The sequence below is a fragment of the Chiloscyllium plagiosum genome, chromosome 1 (assembly GCF_004010195.1).
Source record: "Chiloscyllium plagiosum isolate BGI_BamShark_2017 chromosome 1, ASM401019v2, whole genome shotgun sequence".
Classification (NCBI taxonomy): Eukaryota; Metazoa; Chordata; class Chondrichthyes; order Orectolobiformes; family Hemiscylliidae; genus Chiloscyllium; species Chiloscyllium plagiosum.
In genome coordinates, this window is record NC_057710.1 from 13,694,706 (window position 1) to 13,717,497 (window position 22,792).

At 41.4% G+C, this 22,792-nt stretch overlaps 1 protein-coding gene across 2 annotated transcripts in view; it reads left to right on the forward strand.

Moving 5' to 3' along the window:
• The window catches only part of LOC122553576 (sperm flagellar protein 1-like), a 78,628-nt gene that overhangs the window by 40,733 nt on the left and 15,103 nt on the right, over positions 1 to 22,792 (forward strand). Inside the window, exons 4-7 of one of the 2 annotated variants that reach the window (XM_043697635.1) lie at positions 4,881 to 4,920; positions 10,752 to 10,839; positions 11,325 to 11,408; positions 21,988 to 22,096. In XM_043697635.1, the coding sequence (XP_043553570.1) occupies positions 4,881 to 4,920; positions 10,752 to 10,839; positions 11,325 to 11,408; positions 21,988 to 22,096 (321 nt within the window). The remainder of the gene's footprint in view (positions 1 to 4,880; positions 4,921 to 10,751; positions 10,840 to 11,324; positions 11,409 to 21,987; positions 22,097 to 22,792) is intronic. The other variant, XM_043697731.1, reaches the window with a different exon arrangement.

A 22,792-nucleotide genomic window follows, 5' to 3' on the forward strand; every position in this document is an offset into this window, starting at 1 on the left:
GGATTTTGATCCAGTATCAGTGAAGGAATGGCGATACAGTTTCCAGTCAGGATGGTGGGTGGCTTGGAGGGGAACTTACAAGCAATGCTGTTTCCTTGTTTCTGCTGCCATTGGTTCTTATAGATGGAAATGGTAATGGGTTTGGAAGTGCTGGCAGGACCTTTAGTGATGTTCCGCAGTGCTCTTACAGATAGTACTGCTTAGCATCACTGATGGAGGGATTGGATGTGTGTGGATGCGGTGCAAATCAAGCATCTGGATGCTGGAGTTGCACCAATCCAGACAAGAAAGAAATGTTCCATCACATTTCTGACTTGTGCCTTGTGGATGATGGATAGGCTCTGAGTTGTCAGGAGGTTAGTTACTTATGCTATGATGTGGAGGTCATATCCTTTTACTAACTAAAACCAAACACCCAGAAAAGCTTGCCTCACATCATTATCTGCTGAAAGTGTGATTGAGTGAAAGAAAACCACTGATTTCCACTGTTTAAAGAAAAAAATACAATGTACTTCTTCTAACTCTAATCGTGAACACTAAACAACAAAACTAAACAAATTAACGAACTTGAGCCACTTTCTTTTTTTAACTAATCACTACCTGACACCAATTTTATAAAAATGCTGCTTCAATGACACAATTATTAAACGTTAAATCAATTTAATTTCTCAAAGTCCTTACAATCTCTTATGCTGTCTTCCTTCCAGTGTTCTGAATCTGTTACTTCCTTCCGATTCTGCTGTCTTCTCCCTCAGTCGTCTTCTTACTTTTTACAGCGAGTACCTTTAATAGATGATGCCCTTCCTTTTTATAACCCACTACATCAAACCCTCTCATTGGTCCGATGTTGTTAATACAATAAATTCAAATTCAATTGGGTTTTGGTATTCTGGACATAATTTAAATTGATTGGTTAAATTCAAATCAAAACACAACCCAAAGCTGATTGGTACATATTATGAATTCTCCGCGATCTCGGCTCCTGTCAGCTAGACACAGACGTGTGCTGTCAGAAGTTCTCAGGTCAGGAAAGGCAACTCTCTCTTAAAATGACTATACCTTCTTTTGACTTTATAACACTCGCCACAGTATTCCTAGCCTCTGACACACACTTGTATGTTTATGTGACAAGTCCAGTTGAGTTTCTGGTCAATGGTAGCCCCAAGAATGGTGATAGTGCGGGATTTAGTGATGGTGGCAATATTGAATGTCAGTCGTTACATTGTCTCTTATCAGAGACAGTCATCACCTGTAGCACAAGTCTTACTTGCCACTTGTCAGCCCAACCCTGGATATTGACCAGATCTTGTTGCATTTGAACAGTATCTGAGGAGATACCATTGGTACTGAACATTGTGCCAATATCGGCAAACATCCCCACTTCTGACATTATGATGGAGAGAAGGTCATTGATGAAGCAGTTGAAGATTGTTGTTCCAAGGCCACTACCCCGACAAACTTCTGCAGAGATGTCCTGGAGCTGAGATGACTGAGCTCCAACAACCACAACCATCTTCCTATGTGTCTGGTATGACTCTAACCAGCAGAGAATATGTCCTGTTATACCCACTGATTCCAGTTTTGCTAGGGCTCCTTTATGCCATAGTTGGTCAAGTACGACCTTGATGTCAAAGGCTGTCACTCTCATCTCCCCTCTGGAATTCAGCTTTTTGTCCATGTTTGAACCAAGGCTGTAATGAGGTCAGGAGCTGAGTAGCCCTGACAGAACCCAAACTGGGCATCACTGAGCAGGTTATTGCTGAGCAGGTGCTGCTTGATAGCACTGTTGATGGCACCTTCTGTCACTTTATTGATGATCAAGATTAGACTGATGGGGCGTAATTGGCCGGGTTAGATTTGTCATGGTTGTGTACAGGACATATCTGGGAAAATGTTTATATTGTTAGGCAGATCCTAGTGTTGTAACTATATAGAAGAGCTTGGTTAGGGGAACAGCAAGTTCTGGAACACAAGTCTTCAGCACTTTGCCAGAATGTTGTCAGGACCCAGAGCCTCTGCAGTATCCAGTCCCTCCAGCCAATTCTTAATGTCACGTGTGAATCAAACTGGCTGAAGACTGGCATCTATAATGCTGAGCACCACTGGAGGAGGTCATGATGGACCATTGGCACTTCTGGCTGAAGATTGCTGTGAATGTTTCAGCCTTATGTTTTGCACTGATGTGCTGGGTTCTTCCATCATTGAGGATGGGGATATTTGTGTGCTGCCTCCTCTACTGAGTTGTTTAATTGTCCACCGCCATTCACAACTGGATGTGGCAGGACTGCAAAACTTAGATCTGATCTGTTAGTTGTGCGATCACGTAACTCTATCCATTACTTGCTGCTTAAGCTGAATAGAATGCAAGTTGTCCTGTTTGGTAGTTTTACCAGGTTGATACGTCATTTTGAGCTTTGCCTGATGCCCTCTTGCACTCTCCATTGAATCAGGGTTGAGTGAGGGATATGAGGCATGAGGTTACAGATTGTGCTGAAGTACAATTCTGCTGCTGTTGAGGCCTCACAACACTTCATGGATGCCCAGTCTTGAGTTGCTAGATCTGTTTGAAGTCTGTCCCACTGAGCACAGCAATAGTACCAAATAACACAATGGAGGGAATTCTCAATGTGAAGGCGAGAGTTCATTTCCAGAAGGACTGTGTTGTGGTCACTCTTACCAATACTGTTGTGGACGGATGCATCTGCAGCTAGCAGATTGGTATGAATGAAGTCAAATATATTTTCCCTCTTGTTGGTTCCCTCACCACCTGCTGCAGATGCAGTCTAGCAGCTATGTCCTTTAAGACTCGACCAGCTCGCTCAGTAGTGCTGTTGCTGAGCCACTCTTCGTGGTGAACATTGAAATCCCTCACCCAGAATTAATTTTACACCCTTGCCAACCTCAATACTTCCTCCAAGTGTTGTTCATCAGGCAAGGGAGGACAGGACACCTCCAGGGATGGTGATGGTGGCATCTGGGGCATTGACTGTCAGATATGATTCCGTGAGTCTGATTTTGTCAGACTGTTGCTTGACTAGACTGTGAGACAGCTCTCATAATTTTAGCACTAGCCTCCAGATGTTAATAAGGCTTTGCAGGGTTAACAGGGCTGTTTCTGCTGTTGTCTTTCCGTGCACTCAGGTCAATGCTAGCTCATCTGTCCAATTTCATTTCTTCAGTGAAACTTCATAGAGATGGATACAACTGAGTGGTTCACTATTCCATTTCAGAGGCAGTTGAGAGTCAACCACGTTGATGTGGCTCTGGAGTGACATGTATGGCAGACCAGGTAAGGATGGCAGATTTCTTTCCCTGAAGGTCATTATTGAACCATGGGAAACATGGGAATACCTGCAGGTTCATTCCAAGCCAATCACCATTCTGACTTGGTCCTCCAGTGTTATTGGGTCAAAATCCTGAACTTCCTCCCTATCAGGTAGGCAGCTTTATCCTGGATGCTACCATGAACTGCTGACCATCCTGAAAGCAGAGGATGTTTAACTGGAGCAGTTTAAGAAGGCAGCACACACTCACATTATCAAGGCAATTATGGATAATAAATGCTGCAAAAGTCAGAAAGCTCACATTCCTGATTGAATTAGAAAAAAACCCTGGGTGCACTGGGATATTTAAAATAAATTTAGGGGCCGTGATAACCTTGTGGTATTATCCCTCGTCCGTTAATCTGGAGACCCAGGTAGTGTTCTGGGGTTCGAATCCCATACAAGCAGATGGTGGAATTTAAATTCATTTTTGAAAATCTGCAATATATAGTGTCTAACAAAGACCATGAATCCATTGTGGAATGTTGGGAAAACTCACCTGGTTCACTCGGGAAGGAAACTGCCATCCTGACCTGATCTGGCCTAAATGTGACTTCAAGTCCACAGGTTGACTCTTAACTGCCCTCTGGACAATTAGTGATGGGCAATAAGTGCTGGCTGACTCAGTGATGCTCTCAACCTGTGAATGAATAAAACGAAAGTAAATAAGTGCACCTTACATTTTTGTTTTGCTGGTATTTGCTCTATATACAACATCTTGAGGCTCCAGGAAATCCAGCTCCACTCAATGCACTCCCCTAAAGAGCAAAAACAATGTTAGGCTTGTTATTTATGTATATGATAGGCCTGAACACTTGTTATGCCAGCGTGGCAATTCCCATACCATTGTCATTCATGGAATGTGAGTGTTGTTGACAAGACCAACATTTATTGCACATCTCTAATTGTCAATGAACTAAGGGACTTGCTGGGCCACTTCAGATAGCAGTTAAGAAAATGTGGGTCTTCAATCAAAGTAGGCTAGATGAAGTTAAATGGCAGGTTTCCTTCCTTGAGGCACATTAATAAACCATATCAATTTTGAGACATTAAGCAGGAGGGGGGAGAGGTTATCATGGTCAACATGACTGGAACTAGCTACACATTCCAGATGACTCGTGATAATTTATTTGAAGATGTTGGGAAGTCTTCTACCAATATCCTTTAGCACAGTTTCAAAGCTGAATTAGAAGCATGTTAAATAAAAACATGCACTTCTATAGTCTCTTTCACCTGAACACAATAAACATCCTCAGATGCTTCGTAGGAGCACTATCAAGAAATACTTCAGAAACAGCCATGTGAAGGATGTTAGGGCAATTGAGCTCGATCAAAGAGATTGGTTTAATGAGCGCATTAAAGAAGGAAGTGAAGAGGTGGTTTCGGAAAGTAATTTCAGAGCTTAAGGGTTAGGCAGCTGAAGGTATGGCTATTGATGGTTTAACACTTAAAATCTGGAATGTAGCTAGGCCAGAATTTCAGTCTTGCCTTCATTAGTTCCAATGCAGGTTACTCTGCTGAAAGAAGTAAAGTTTCATTTCATTGTTTTTCATATAGGACCTTGAGTATTATAACACAGCAGTGGAGCAAGACTCAGGTAAGAGTTTATTTAAATTCTATAATAGATATATAGCTGTAATATCAGATACTGCCATTTTGCAATGCAATAAAATAGTGCTCATTGTCATGTGAATGTTTGTCTAGAGTGTCTAAACAGTGTAGTGCATTGTTTATCCTCCTCATTGGAAATAAATGAAAATAGAGTACAGCATTAATACGCAGAGGCTGTGTTCAATGTGAAGTACTCCACAGTTCCCATTAGATGCCAGTCTGCATAAGAAGCATGCTGAATCTCAAACATGATTTGTTCCATCCTTACCCCATGTGTGATTCCCCAATTGGTTTTGTTTCCAGACAGGATATCACAAATTATTATACTCCCAGATGAGAAGAGGCAAACTGGCTCTTTTTCCTCATTCTCCTGACCCCGTAACTGATTGTAGCAAGATTAATTTAGAAATAGTCTCTTCCCCTATGGATACCTTTGTCCCAGATCCAAACAAATTTACATTTTCAAAGGAACCAAATTAACCAGTTTTCTTGTGTTAACAAAGAGTGGGTTAATTAATGACTAAATGTAAGATAGGCAGTTGGCTGTTCATAAGCCATTTATTAAGAAACATTGGTTTAGATATTGGATGTTAGCTAAATAGACAGAATAAATGTACAGCTCATAACAGTTGAAGGTGATTCACCAATGTCAGAGGATGAACGGATAATTAAGAGTGTTGATTTTAATAGTTTGTCATAGCGGTGTCCTGTTCTGAGTTGAACTATTAGGAAACATTTTCCTTGGAAACATTTATTGCTGATTCCAAATAGTCCTTGTCATGGCAGCAGTCAGGATAGCATGCAAACACATGAATAAAGGGCTTGGATGGCCACAGACTGGCTAAACATTTCGGGAAAAGAAGCTTTTTCTGCTAAAGAATGTTTCTGATTGGTCACTCTGTGCCTTGATGCTTTATGGTTGCAATAGATAATGCCCTGCACATGTACAAATCCAGCAATAGAGATTAATCCCACTGTCCTCTTGTGAGGTACCACGATTGCACCCTGCTCTTGCAAACAAGATATCAATAAACTGACAATTGCCAAAAGTGTACTGTCTCCAGAGAGCGTCAGTTCAGAGATATACGTCCATCTTCCCTGGTCCATCTTCCATCTGAAGACAGTCACATGACGAGAGTGACTATGTGAAGAGGACTGCACCTTGTCTCCAAGTACTTGTCAACATACTTCAGGGACCTGGTATTTTAAGCCTTTGAAACCAACGAATACTGAGCAAGTGCCCCAAGGATGGTGGCCTGCTTTCCTGTCCATCTCTGAGCTTGAGACCACTTTTTAATCATGATGAAGCTAGTTAATTGGTTCTTACTAGACACTTATACAGCTAACAGAGTACACAAGACACAATCCTACCAAATTAGGAATGTCAACATGAAATCCTGAACCAAGAGATCCTGAAATTTCAAGGGACGGTTTATGTTTTTTCAGAGAGAGAAAGAAAACAGTTTCTCTTCTGAAGTGGCGTAATGCCATGCCTAACAATCCTTATATGTACTTCAATGCCTGTTTAGTATCATTTATTAAAGATCCTATTTCCTATACTTATGCCATGCTTTGTTGTGGCTGTGTTTTAGGTGACGTATATCTCTGAACTGACGCTCTCTGGAGACAGTCCATCTTTGGCAATTGTCAGTTTATTGATGTCTTGTTTGCAAGAGCAGAGAGTATATTGACTTTGCAATCGTGGTACCTCACAAGAGGACAGTGGGATTAATCTCTATTGCTGGATTTGTACATGTGCAGGGCATTATCGATTGCAACCATAAAGCATTAAGGCACAGAGTGACCAATCAGAAACATTCTTTGGCAGAAAAAGCTTCTTTTCCTGAAATGTTTAGCCAGTCTGTGGCCATCCAAATCCTTTATTCATGTGTTTGCATGCTATCCTGACTGCTGCCATGACAAGGACTATTTGGAATCAGCAATAAACATTGACTTGCCAAAGAAGCCCACATTAAAGTAAAAATTTCTTTATCCTTGAGTAATCAAAGTTTGCTGTTTTCATGGCATCAACAAAACGTCCTGGATGATTTCTGCGGGATAAAAGGTATCCCTGGAAGAAATGTCCAACTGTGACCTGAAAAGGAGATGCAGATGCCATTTTGACCTAAGCCATCTCCTCTGAGCAAACAGACCAGGAGGAGGAAGAAGATGCAGGGCAGAATGGTACTCTTGATGTGCAGCAAGGTCCCTGAAACACTCATTAGGGGGATGACATGGAAGCTGGGACCAGGCTGATCCAGACAGATTACTAATCAGGCAGGACTGTGTAAGCATATTCTGAATACGAGGCACCCATAATGCACATGACTGAATGTTTATACCCTTACCCAAAATGAATGAAACAGTATCACAATGTAAGCATTTCCAGACCAGTGCAATGCTTATCCACTTCTTCTTTTTGCCATACTGTTAGCAAAGGATGGAAGCATACAAGTCTAGCTTTATGCTATGGGGAGATGATGGTAATGTCTTCAGGTAAGAAATCCAGAGCTCCAGACTATTTTTTTGGGTTCATTGGCAGCTTGAATTTCAATTCAATAAAATCTGGAATGCTTGTCTAATGACCACATAAACATATAAAATCAAAATACCACAGATGCTGGGAATCATAGGATCCCTACACTGTGGAAAGAAGCCATTCAGCCCATCAAGCCTGTACCAACCCTGTGAAGAGCATCCCACCCAGACTAATCCCTGTAATCTCGCATCTAGCATGGCTAATCCACCTACACTGAGGGGTATCGATAGCAAAGCTCTTTTCCCTAGGGAAAGGTGTTCAAAACTAGACAGCATGTTTTTAAGATGTGAGGAGAAAGATTCAAAGAAGAGCTAAGGGCAACATTTTCACACAAAGGATGGTTTGTATGTAGAATGAACTGCCAGAGGAGTTGTAATTCATAGAATTCCTATACTGTGTGAACAGGCCATTCCACCCATCAACCCTCTGAAAAAGTTCCACTCAGATCCACCCCCTGCCCTATCTCTGCAATTTTACATGGCTAACCCACCTAACTTTCACATCCCTGGATACCAAGGGCAGTTTGGCATGGCCAAGCCACCTGACCTGCACATGTTTGATCTGAGAAGAAACCAGAGCACCTGGAGGAAACCCACACACATTGGGAGAATGAGCAAACTCCACACAGACAGTCACCTGAGGGTGGAATCGAGCCCAGGTCCCTGGCGTTGTGAGGCAGCAATGCTAACTACCGAGCTGCCATGCCACTCAAATGCTAGTTTAGTTACAACATTTAAAAGACATTTGGATAGGTATATGAATACAAAGGTTTCAGAGGATATTGGCCTATTGCAGGCAGGGGTGACTAGTTTCGTTTGGGAAACTTGGTTGGCATGGAAGAGTTGGACCGAAGGATTTGTTTCATGCGGTATAACTCTATGCCTGGACACTATGGACAATTTAGCACCAACCCTGCACATCTTGGACTGTGGAAGGAAACCAAAGCATCTCATGGAACCATGCGTAGACATAGGGAGAACGTGCTGGAATCAAACCCTGGTCCCTGATACTATGAGGCAGCAGGGCTAACCATTAGGCCTCCACACCATCCCGAATTAAAAAACAAAATTCTGCAGAAATGTTGCAGGTCTGGCTGTGTTTGGGGAGAATGAAATAGAGTTAACCTTTCAAGGGCAATGACACTTCTTCAGATATAAAGAACATTACAGAAAAAAATCTGCTTTCTGACAGATCTGAAATTTAGCCAAAACATGACTCCAGACACAAAGTATTTTGAAATGGCTAAGAAAGCCAATCAGTTCAAGGTCAGCTAGAGATCGACATGATCTGCCAGAGGTGCCCACATCTTATACAAGAATAAAAGAACACAAAATCAAATAATACTGTGCATTAATAAATAGAAGTATTTAAGTGAATTACTTTGTGCCATCAATTAGCAATGACATGGTCTTCAATGACAGACACTTTTATTCTCTCTTTGTAGCGTCTGATACGGTGGAGGAAGCCTGTTTGAATGTAGCTGGTTTACCCACAGCGATCATCTTTAAGAGACTACAGCACTGATATCAATATAGGTGCATCTATGTTAGAGGGCGGCATGGTGGCACAGTGGTTAGCACTGCTGCCTCACAGCGCCAGAGACCTGGATTCAATTCCTGCCTCAGGCAACTGTCTGTGTTGAGCTTGCACGTTCTCCCCGTGTCTGCGTGGATTTCCACCAGGTGCTCCGGTTTCCTCCCACAGTCCAAACAAAATGTGCAGGTTAGGTGAATTGGCCATGCTAAATTGCCCATAGTGTTAGGTGTAGGGGAATTGGTCTGGGTGGGTTGCTCTTCGGAGGGTCGGTGTGGGCTTGTTGGGCCGAAGGGCCTGTTTCCATACTGTAAGTAATCTAATCTCTGGTTACACCTTTCATCGATAGATAGTTGTTGCAATTTTAAAAAAAAAGGGTGTTACTGTTGAGATGGTTACTCAATCAGAGCAGCTAGGATGCTGCAGATGATGACAATGTCCCATAATCATTGTCTGTGACTGCCTCAGACTGTTAATGCCCTGTCTGGGAAGTGAAGAGATGCTAATGCCACCAGGGGCGTGAGTTAAAGTCTCATGATGGGAGCAGGTGGAATTTAAATTCAGTTTTCAAACTTAGTCAATGATGAATTAATCTGGAATATAAACCAAGTCCAAAAGTGACCTCAAAGCCGTCGCTAATGGTTGTGAAACCCCGTCTCCAATTCAGGAAGCAAATCTGCCATCCATACCTGATCTGTTATATGTGACTCCACACCCATTGTAATGGAAGGGGCAACAAATGCAGGCCAATCCATTAATAAATATAAATAAAATTCACAATTCATCCACCGAGGAAAAGATAAAGCATCTTCAAGCCCTGGATTGCTTGCTGCCCCGTTGAGTCAATTTATCATGTGTGATCCCTTACTTGCTTGTGCACTTCTTGCATTTTGTTCATTTATGCGCTTAAGGCATCAGTGGCTCAGCCAGTATTTGGTGCCCATGCTTAGTTGCTAGGGAGAAGTTGCAATGAAGTACTTTGTTGAACCACTGCAGTCCCTGAAGTGTAGAGACACCTACAGTACTCTCCAGAAGGGAGTGCAAGATTTTGAGTCAGCAACAATGAAGGAATCACCATCTAATTACAAGTCAGGGTGGCATTTGGCTTGGAAGGGAACATGCCACTGTTCTCATGAATCTGTTGCCCTAGTCCTTCTGAGTGATGAGGGTGCTGTATGGATAAGTTATTACAACCCATCTAGGTATAGAATACAGAGCTGCTATTGTGGATGAGGGAGTGCATGTAGAAGGTAGTGGATGGGATGCTAATTAAGCAGGCCATTTTGGCCTGGGTAGTCTCAAGCTTTCTGCGTGTTGTTGGAGCAGCATTCATTCAGACAGCAGAGAGTATTCCATCACACTCCTGATTTGTGCCTTGGTTGTCAGACTTTGGGGAGACAGGAAGTGAGTTACTCATTCCAGAATCACTACAGTACTTGTTTGTAGTGTTGAAGCTCAAATGATTTGTCACCATGTCACATTTCAACTAATCCCACATCCTTGGAATGGTCTAGTGATTAAGGAGCAAGAAAGCCACCACTATCCCTTGCCATACCTCAGTATTTTCAGGAAAGAACATTGGAAAAATAAAATTTATAACTGGCTGTGAAAGTTTGAAAAGTATGGCTATCATTATAACTTATCTATCTTGACAATAATTCTCCCATCATCTCTTACTCTGCAATTCTGAATAGCTGATTAGAAGTTATTTTGGAAAACCTTTTTTTTGTTTCATTTCACACAAGGTCAGTTTCCAACATCACCACGGTCTAAGGACTACACTATAAGGGACCATCATTATATTCAACTACAAGCTGACCACCCAGCATCAAGGTATGTAAAATGTGTAAGTCAGTGAATAGATACCTATTTGTGGGCAGAAGCTATAAATGTTTGAATACACGTATGAATAGATTCAAGAACCGCTTCTTCCCCATTATTATCAGACTTTTGAATGGACCTCTCAAATGTTGATATTGATCTCTCTCTCTCTGCAGCTCTAACACTATATTCTGAATCTGTTCTTCTACCCGATGCATTTTGTATGGTGCGAAGTGCCTGCAGAGCATGCAAAACAACACTTTTCACTGTATCTCGGTGCACGTGACAACAATACATCAAATCAAATCAAATATTAAATCAAAAACTGTGCACCTATATTTGCTGATGACTACCAAGTTCAATGGAATTGTGAAACATTGATGAGAACAGAAAGTTGCAAAGTGATGTTGATAGATTGATCACTTGGTAGTATAGAACGTGTTATATTAATGAGAAAAAAGATATGATGTTGAACGTTTTCATCTCACACTCATCAGCTCAGATACAAGAATGCCAACTTTCAAAGGGAACAACAATTCAGACAACATGAGGAAAAGGTTATCAATCCAATTGATTGGTTGGTAAGTTGCAATGGAGAATGCACCAGGGCACTATTGTCCCTCATGCTTTTGTTTAAGTCAAAAAAAGTGCAAGGCCTGGATGTGTTCCCTTTTTCCTGCTGAGGCTAAGACTGGCAAATACAAGTGATCCACTTTGCAAGAAACATAGATCATCTTGAATTGTTTGATTGTATATGTCGGAGAAATTTGCCCAATAGGTTAGAGATCATAAAACACAGCTCGAAGTGAAATTGACAAACAGTTTATTGCAAGCGATATCACTGGAGGAGAAAACAGACTAGCTGACACAGAACTAACAGTCTGCACAGAGAATTTGATTTCTCCTCCCAGAGCTGAGGATGAGACCAGTTTTATGGTAATGCTGCACAATGACACTGATTAAGAAATGAGAAAATACAATGTTTCTGAAAATGGAGTAATTTAGTTGCAAGGGTGCTAATTGGAAAACAGTTTATCGGATGAATGTCCTGTTCCTTCACACAATGCAACATCCTGACCGTATCATGGTTCCATTCATCTTCCCACATATGTGTTAAAATCTTTTCTGGAGTGGTGAGGTGCTTTCATTGTCCTGTGGTGCCTGTCTGTCCATCCTACTCTTTGTGTGGCTTTGCTGCTGTTTGGTTGTGAAACTGCCCTTCGGGCTTTGAGCCTCTGTCATGTCCATGGAAGCTTGAAAGTGTATTCCATTGTCTGCGTATCATCTGATCCAGTTCGTGAGCTGTCCGGGAATTCTGGGCGTCCTGGTACAATTTGGCCAATTTGCTTTTGTGGGCCTATCGTGGGTTAGCAAATCTTTTCCCACAGTATAATTCTTCACAAACTTGAGATTCTGATTGATTAAGTTGAGTTAGATTGTGTCCAAAAGATAATGAAAAGGAATTGAGGAATATTTACTTGAATCTCAAGAGAGCTGAAGAGAGAAGTGCATGTAGCTAGACAAGGTAATGGTGTTGTTCAACAGCAAGATCTTGAAATGAAAGTTAGGAATGCATTCTGTTCTCTAGATAAAGGGTTTGCTAGTGCAACAGGGTGGAAATGAGTGGCCGGGTCATTGGTGTAGATAAGGCCACAGGCTTTGGTCTCCCATATGTTGTTGGTGGACCTTGTCTGATAGCAGGATCTTGAACGAGGAAAGGAACAAGTGTAATTCCAAAGCAATAATTTGTTTCAGGAGTTTAACAGGAAAAAAACAGAAATGAACCAAAAATTGTAATGTGTGGCAGCTCCAGACCTTGACTATATTGACCCTAAAGTTGTCTTTGTGTTGTCATCCGGCCCATCTAGCAATCATGGAAGAATCTGAATTTCTTGCAAGTGAATATAGAGATGATTGAAGCCTTTTATTTTGATTCCATCAGCTTTGATGTTAAAAGTGTCAGGCTCCAAATTCAGTGCAGTCCCGTGACCTTTTGATTCCAAATCTGCATATTTTTTTAAAAAATATATTTTTACTGGAAACAAAAGGAAATTTTTTTGAATATTACAACAAATGCAAAACAAAACAAAGAAACCCACTAATTACAAATAACAACTAATTAATAAATCATGACAGTAATAATACAGCTCAACAAAACAAAGTAATAGCCCTCAACCATTGAGAGCATAAATCTATACATATTCATGTGTTCGTAGTTCTTCATCTCTGGATACCAGACTATTAAATGGAATCGTCATGCCTATATAAAGGCCGTTATTAATATGTCAGACAAATCTGTACCCAGGTAGCCCAAAACGGGCTGCTGTTTCTTATAAAAATTCTCAGTTTTATGGTGCACCATCCTTGTAAGAAAGTCCAAAGGGATGTGTTCCATGACTAGCTTATACCAGTCCGACAGCCCTAGGGGATTTTCAGACACCCACCCCAACAGAATGTTCTTTAAATTTTGAAAGGCAGTCTGGAGCTAAGTGAACCCTGTGGAGAATTTTCAATTGCAAGGTACAGGTCCTGTTGCAAATCGAGAAATGCAAAACCTCTTGCATTTTCCCAGATATCCTCCCATACTTGGGGAGCATTCCTTTTCCTGGCAAGATACGTTACATACTTGCCTAGCTTATCCCCACGCTCAAACAGCCTTTGTTTTGAAATTGTAAGCTCCCTCTTTGCTGTCTGTGTGAATGTGGAATTCAGTATAGGCCGAAGCACTGTGATCCTCTGCAGTTTAGCCAATGAGGGCCTATCAAAGTATGCCTTTTCAGTTGCCTTCAGAAGTGTTTCGAGCAAGCATTGCTGCTCACCCTTCTGCCTTTTCTTACTGGCAGAATAGGAAATAACTAACCCCCAAGCATAGGCTTTAACAGTTTCCCACAGAATGGATGGATTACTGGCTGAGCCTGAATTAATGTCTAAAGTCCTGAATTCAGTAGAAAAGAGTTCAGTAAACTTCCTATTCTTAAGGATGAAGGGATCAAATCTGTAAAATTTTGATGTATCCTTTTGTCCACTTGAGGCTGCTATACACAGTGCCTTATTGGCTGTATATTCTTCAAAGCTAAATAATCAAGCTTTCAGAAGGCCAATAGTGAGGCCTGTTGCCCAGCTCTTCATTTTTATTGACCTTTGTCATTGCTCTGCCTCTCAGCAGACTAAATTTAAAGTAAAAACAAACTAGTGTTGACGCAGATCATCTTTGAGCAAAAATACCTATTCTCCTTTCTCAGCTGATGCTGTTATACCTACTGAGTGTTTGCCAAATTTTCTTTGTTATTTAAATTTAAAATCTTTTTCCCAGCTATCAGTCACTCCAAGAGTTCTGCACTTGATGCCCATTCGTCACCGTTGCTGTGGACATACTCTGAATCTTTATTCCGCTCCACCTTCACTCTCCACATGCCATAACATTCATCATTTTGGTTCCATTTTTTTTGTAAGCTATCCAAAAAACAACCTTCTATTAATTTGAAGCACCTCTCCTCTTCTTCAAAAACCAGTTGAAGCTTATTGTTTTGGCTATGCCCGCAGCCACAACTGGTACAAACACATATGAGCAGAGCTGGCCCCGTGTACTAGGGGTCACGATTTGAGGATATGCGGCAGGCTTTTAGATTTCTCCACTCAGAGCATGGTGAACATGTAGAAGTCTCTATGACAGAAGGCAGTGTCGGTCAAGTCACAGTATAATTAAGAAACAGAGTATGGGGAGAAAGTGGGAGTATGGCATTGATCATTTTGAATAGTATAGTGGCTGAAATGTCCAACTGTCCTACACCTGCTCCAAGTTTCTATGTGTAAATGTCTGTAGCACATGTGACATTCTTAAATAACTCCCACAGATTAGTCAAGCATGATTTCCCTTTCACAACGCCAAACCAACTCTGCCTGATTATTTGAATTTATCCAAGTGGCATGTATAATCGTAGAAACTTTACAGTGTGGAAACAGGCCCTTTGGCCCAACAAGTCCACATAGACCCTCCAAAGAATATCCCACCCCAACCCATTCCCTGTTACTTTACATTTATCCCTGAATAATGCATTTAACCTACACATTCCTGAACATGTGCACATTCACCTAATGTGCACATCTTTGGATTGTGGGAGGAAACCAGAGCACCCGGAAGGAAACCCACTCAGACAAGGAGAGAATGTGCAAGTTCTGGACAGATAGTCACCCGAGGCTAGAATCGAACCCGAGTCCCTGGCACTGAAGCATCAGTGCTAACCACTGAGCCACCATGCCGCCCAATATTAACTTCTGTAATAGTAGCTTGCACTGTTTCCTTATGACAGATGTTCAGCTAACTGGCCTGCCTATCATCCATCATGTTTGAATAAAGGAGTAAGTACATTTGCCATTTTCCTGTCTCCTCTGGCAGGCTGTGGATTGCCAGACTGAGTGGGCCAAGGAATGGGTTAGGCAGTGTGGTTCCATTCTGTGTGATTCAATGAGGTGGAATTCATCAGCACAAGTTTTGTGTGTCATGCTCTGCTCACAAGATATAAAAACCAAGATATGGAGGCAAACTTGCTCAGCGACTTTCTAGATCTTTTAATTGTCTGATAACACATACTGGAAAAGTTGCACATACACTTTAACTGTTTTAAGCCAGCGAGCTAGTCTACAGCATAATTAATTGTTGCCCAACAGGCAGTTTTGGTAAATTTGCTGTGAATTTCAAGAAAGTAACTTGATTCTGAGTTGTGACTCATCTACTCAAGCAAAAAATATTGGCTGCTTCTCATCGGAGTCCTGACTGCTTGGAGGCTGTAACAGTTTTAAGGTGTTTAGGTATCCTTTCCTTTTTAGACAAATATGCTCATCATAAATGAAGTTTTGCAAGATACGATAGTAAAAATCACAAAGTATTTGTATCAGTGTCTTGATATTGTAACAATATTCTTTGAATGCTTATCACATTCTTCCCCTGCCATCCCATATTTATCCAATTTCTTTCATCCCTGTCTATCATTTCCAGCCCATCCTCCATCCCACCCTCATTTCTAGGACATCTCCATACCTTCCAGGAGCACCCAGACTCTTTCCCACGCTATCTCAAATCCTCACATACATTCACCACCATCTCCCCAAGTGTCCTTCCCCCTCCCTACATTGTCCTGCCCTCTCCAGTCTCATGCTGAACCACCTTTTCGATCATCAAGATGCCAGTAATCGAGGACAGAGATGAGTAAGAGCTAGGATCCAATGCACAGTCAGCAAGGCTAGAAACGCAACAGCTGAGGGCCAGCGAATAAGGCCCTAGTCAGCAAAGACCAGGAACATAGGAACAAAGGAAAAGGAGTAGGCCATTCACCCAATCAACTCTGCCCTGTCATTTATTATGATCATAACTGATCTAACACTTCAATGCCTTTTATCCATAGTATCTCCATAACCTTTTACACCACTGGTAATCAATAACCTATTACCCTTTCTTTTAAATACACTCAAAGAGTTTAAGTTTCCACAGCCCTTTGGGGCAGGCAATTCCAAAGATGCACCACCCTCTAAGTAAAAAAAAGTATCAATCCTAAATGAGATCTTTTAAGAATTGCCCCCAGTTTTAGACTTCCCAATCAGGGAAACATTTGACCTCCATTGACCCTCTCTATCCTTTTAAATGTTTTCTAGTTTTCAATATCACTTCTCATTCTTCAAAACCCTGGAGAATACAGTCCTGGTTTATCCAGCCTCTCTTCGTAGGACATTCTCTCAAGCTGGGAACAAGTCTGAGAAACCTTTGTTGCATGCCCCCTATTGCAATAATAATATCGTTCCTGAGATGAGACCAGAACAGCAGACTACTCAAGGTGTGTTCTAACCAAGCTCCTGTACAATAGAAGAAAGAGTTCACTGCTCAAGTACACAAATGCACTTGCAATATAACATTCTATTAACCTTCTTTTTGTAGTATAGGGGTTCATTCAGGACCCAGGTTCAAATCTCACCTGCTCCAAAGGTCTGTCATAAGACATCTGAACAGATTGATCAAAAGTATCTATAAAACATCCATGAACCTTTCTAATAGCTTGCTGTACTTGCATGTTAGCATTCAGTGAATTATTAACAAAGATAACCAAGTCCCTTTGCATATCTACATTTTCCAAACTATCAAAATCTTAAAAAGAACCTGGAAACCTGTTCTTCCTGCCTGTGGATAACCTCATATTTTTCCACATTCTAGTAATACAGTAAGCACTGTGCGTATGCCAGGCTGTATCCACTAAATCAAACCACTGAGCAATCAAAGAACAATCAGACAGAAACTGTAGATATCTTCTAATCAACATCTTCATAGATGTTACTACACACTCCTGGAGCTGTAGGGATTTGAACCCTGGGCCTCCTGGCTCAGAGATAGAGGCACCACCACTGTACTACAAGAGCCCTAATCAGACAGAAGCTGGATTATGGTTATTGATATGCTGCATACCAGACACATTAATAAAAACAATGAGTTTCAATCTTAGCATGGTTGACTCCATTTTAATCCTTCAACAGTGAATGAACTGTACCATGTTTTTGATTGTAGAAGACAAACAGGAGATCAGGTAAAAAAAACAAGTCATCCCATATTTCCAATATAATACTATGTCCAGTGTGATTTTATGTTTTTGAAGAACATGTGAGTTGTGTTTTCAATCTACCTCTCTGTTCCACCACTCCCTTACTCTAGCTCAGTTCTCTCTGGCATCATTCCCGATGAAGGGCTTGTGCCCGAAACATCGATTTTCCTGCTCTTTGGATGCAGCCTGACCTGTGCTTTTCCAGCACCACTCTAATCTAGACTCTCTCTGGAAGCCATTTCAGCCATCCCACCTGAATGATAACCAGGGAACATAGTAAACCATTGTAAAAACAATCTGACTTTCATACTGTTGAAATCAAATTAATGAAATGTGTTTCAGGTCAGTACTATAAAGTCTCGGTGATCCATTCTTCAGATTTGCTTGAACAGTGTTAAGTTACTCATTCTTGCGTCTACAATTCATGAAAACTAAATTTTGGCACATTTTGTATGTATTTTAATGTTGCAGCCTACTCCAGGAAATACAAACTCGTTTATCGAGCAAAAATAAGGGTATCATAATATTATTTCAGTAGTTTCCATTATTTTGACCATTTGCTGCTGTCTGTTGGTCTTAGTAAAACTGTACTGCCAGGGTTGCTGTATACTGAGCTCCATTTACAGGTACTGGTGATGGAAATGCAACATTTTCAGGCCGTTATTGAAGCTCATGTTTCATTTCTGATACCGCCACTGGACTCTGCAAAAGCTTTCCGCAGTAGCAGTGGTGTTGCCTGTCTGTCTCCAAGCTGCAGTGTCATCGTGGGTTTTTTATTGCTTTATGAGAGGAGGAGGAGCAACAGATGATTTCATGCATTTCCCTGAGGAACATTGCATGTTCCTGAGGCTGTCCATTTATGAGCGCACCTCCTCTGGAAGTTGTAGACAGTGCTGAACATACCTCTTCCTTTCTCGGGAGCATGGTCCCTGTAGACTGTGATTTACACATGATTGAATTATGTCTCATCATGAAATGTAACCTGAGCCTAAACTGTTCCACAGGCTGCAAGTAGCCATCATGGTCTGAAAGATTCTGCTTCAGAAACATGACAATTGCATAAACAGTGCGTAATGGGACAAGCATGTGACCAATGCGTCATTTGCTTCCCAATGGACCAGGAGTGACTTCATGTCAGAAGTGTGTAACTGAGAGTTGCTAGGGGTGTCTGGAGGTTTATTGGGAGGGATGAGTGATTATATCCACACAACATATAAACTGCTCGCAAGGAAAGATTGAACACTCTCCGTAGTAAGTTTCTTGGGCATATTGCCACCAATTAGTGCTCATTCTCCCAGACAGTTGTCAACATATCCTTGTTTTAAGGCATAAAACAACTGCTAACCGTATCTGATTCACAAAGTTATGTCTTGGGATGATTAAGGATCTCCTGGGAAGTGCCAGAGTGAATGCTGAAAAGTCATATTTCATACTTAGCTTTTAAACAGGCATGAATAAGAAAACAAACCTGTACAACAATTTAAAAAGTAATCACAGCTTGTATCAACAGACCTTCAGTTATCCCCTGTTTTTGCAGTTAATTTCTTTTTAAAGTAACTTATCAGGCAGTCTAGTTTGAACAACTACAGGATAAAGAGCATGTTAAGTCTTGACTAAGTGCTATCATTTCAGATAAAGGTGAAAATATTTTACAAGAACTGCTATCAATAATCTTTTTTTCTCTTACTTGGAGGAAAACGTTGTGTTTGATTTAATTGTTAAAACGAACCATCATAGATTTTAATAGTAAAACATCTGAGAAAAATATATAATAGAATTGAAACTCCTAGATTCTTTGGGAATTGAGGAACTCTTTGCCAAGCATCTCTTCTCCCCCAACTCTTCCAGAACCCAACACTCGACTCTTAATGACACAGGAACAACTCAGTGAATTGTGCCATACCTATTATTGCAGCTGTGATCAACATCTTCAGCAAAGCCTGAGGATCAAGTCGAGAATCTTCAGATCAGTATGGGGCTGTAACACTGAACAAGTAGCTGGAGGGAGTTGCATGGGTTGCATTGACTGAGCTGGAATTCAGCACTCAACAGGAAAGAGACACATCAGAGTCTTTTACCAACTAATCAAATCAGTTCCATCAGGTTACTGAGTTAGTGCCAATAGATATGGTTTCTCTTTTTCAATTGACCAAAATATTTGCAAGAATACTAAGCTGAGGTAAATAGGAATAAAAACAACATTGTTCTGTATCCTATTTATTTTCAGATAGATTTCTTAGAAAATAGCATCTAACTGTGTATCAACTAACTACAGAACAATGCTGCTGTGTTTCCCAGTCGCAGCCTGTGGACTAACTCAAAGATGTGAAATGCAACTGCTGAAAATAAACTGACTGGGTTATCTCTGTGCCTGAATTGGATTCCCTCACTTTTTTAATAGTTTAATGTGTCTCTTTCCTTTTAACTATAAAAATGAAAGTGAGGGAATAAGACCATAAGATATAGAAGTGAAAGTAAGGCCATTTGGCCCATCGAGTCTGCTCCACCATTTAATCATAGCTGATGGACACTTACCTGCACTCTCCCCGTATTCCTTAATTCCTTGCGAGATCAAGAATTTATCATTTTCTGCCTTGAAGACATTTAACGTCCCGGCTTCCACTGCGCTCCGTGGCAATGAATTCCACAGGCCCACCCACTCTTTGGCTGAAGAAATGTCTCCTCATTTCCTTTCTAAATGGACTCCCTCTAATTCTAAGGCTGTGCCCATGGGTCTTAGTCTACCCGCATAATAGAAACAACTTCCCAGCATCCACCCTTTCCAAGCCATGCATTATCTTGTAAGTTTCTATCAGATCTCCCCTCAACCTTCTAAACTCTAATGGATACAATCCCAGGATGCTCAACCGTTCATCGTACGTTAGGCCTACCATTGGAGGGATCATCCGTGTGAATCTCCACTGGACATGCTGCAGTGCCAGTATGCCCTTCCTGAGGTGTGGGGCCAAAACTGGACATAGTATTCTAAATGGGGCCTAACTAGAGCTTTATAAAGTCTCAGAAGCACATTGCTGCTTTTATATTCCAACCCTCTTGAGATAAATGACAACATTACATTCTTAATCACGGACTCAACCTGCAAGTTAACCTTTAGAGAATACTGGACTAGCACTCCCAGATCCCTTTGTACTTTTCTTTATGAATTTTCTCACCATTTAGAAAATAGTCCATGCCAGTATTCTTTTTTCCAAAATGCAAGATCTCGTATTTGCTTACATTGACTTTCATCAGCCATTTCTTGGACCACTCTCCTAAACTGTTTAATTCTTTCTGCAGCATCCCCACCTACTCAGTGCTATCTGCTTGTCTGCCTAACTTTGTATCATCGGCAAACTTTGCCAGAATTCTCCCAGCCCCCTCATCCAGATCATTTATATATAAAGTGTACAGCTGTGGCCCCAACACTGAACCCTGCAGGACACCACTTGTCACTAGCTGCCATTCCGAAAAAGAACCTTTTATCCGAACTCTCTGCCTTCTGTCAGATAGCCAATCCTCAATCCTTGCCAGTAGCTCACCTTGAACACCATGGGCCCTCACCTTATTCAGCAGCCTCCTATAAGGCACCTTATCAAATCTAGGTAGATAACATCCACTGGGTTTCCCTGGTCTAACCTACTTGTTACCTCTTCAAAGAACTTTAACAGGTTTGTCAGGCATGATCTCCCCTTACTAAATCCATGCTGACTTGTTCTAATCCAACCCTGCACTTCCAAGAATTTAGAAATCTCACCTTAATGATGGATCTTAGAATTTTACCTACAACTGAGGTTAGGCTCATCGGCCTATAATTTTCCAGCTTTTGTCTTGATCCTTTCTTGAACACGGGGGTTACAACAGTGATTTTCCAATCATCTGGGACTTTCCCTGACTCCATTGACTCTTGAAAGATCACAACCAACGCTATTTCCTCAGCCATCTTCCTCAGAACTCTAGGATGTAGCCCATCGGGGCCAGGACATTTATCAACTTTTAGACCTTTTAGCTTTTCTAGCACTTTCTCTTTTGTAATGGCTACCATACTCAACTCTGCCCCCTTGAATCTCCTTAATTGTTGGGAATCCAATTCAGGCACAGAGATATTCCCAGTCTGTTTATTTTCAACAGTTAAAAACAAGCCTGCACAGGAGTTACATTTCACATCCTCTAATTGGTCCACAGGCTGCAATTGGGAAACACAGTAGCATTGTTCTGTTGTCAGTTGAATCGCAGTTAGACCCTATCTTCCAAGAAATCTATCCAAAAAGAAATAGGACGCAGAACAATGTTGTTTTTATTTCTATTTACTTCAGCTTAGTAATCTTGCAAAGATTGTGGTCAATTGAAAAAGAGAAACTACATCTTTTGGCACAAATGCAGTAACCTAATGGAACTGATTTGATTAGTTGGCAAAGGAACCAGAGGAAAGATGAATTTCTTTTCACCGAGCCAAAACAAATACATTCCTTTCATTCGCTGCGCTACCCCAAACTGAGGCAAGGAACGTGGATCTGTGGCTTTTCGCATTTACTTGTTTGACAAGTTGAATGTTTTCAGGTTTTGTTTCTATGTTCAGTCCAATAAAGGCACCTGGATGTGCACAGAAAAGTCAACTTAGCCCAGAGATCCGCATCTTGATGGAGGAGAAGGAACAGGCACTGCTGGCCTTTCAGGAAACTGTTCAGGTAAGAATATAGAAACAAAAGTTGGCAACTCAGTGCCTTGACCTATTCCGTCATTCAATGCAATCACGGTTGTTAGATTAGATTCCCTACAGTGTGGAAACAGGCCACTTGGTCCACACTGACCCTCTGAAGAGTAATCCACCCAGACCAATTCTCCTACATTTACCCCTGACTAAAGCACCTAACACTATGAGCAATTTAGCATGGCCAGTTCACCTGACCTGCACAACTTTGGACTGTGGGAAGCAACCAGAGCACCTGGAGGAAACCCACAAAACTCACATATTAATAAATTTCAGTCCGAGTCAAATTCTGAAGCAGCGAATTTTATCGATACATACTTGCAAGAACGGGTGCCTAATGAGTAACCCAATCTGAGGGTTACGTTCTGATTTATGCTGTTCAGTTGCATCTCTCGGTCCTCCCCTTTTACCCCATTGGTTACTTTTGCTGTAGCGCATAGCCTATCACAAGCTCTAGCTTCACTCCACCTTTGTCTAGCTTCTCTCCCCCTCTGTTTACTTCTCCCATTACTCTAAGCCTGTCGCCCCTTACTCTTATTTATCTCATTCCTTATATGTGACTATCCTGGCATAGTTTGCTGTCTTCGTGCGATCATCCTGCCAAACTAAATTCCATCCGTTGGCCACATCCCTCCTGAGACTGGCACACTATTCTCCTGTTACTGGTACATCC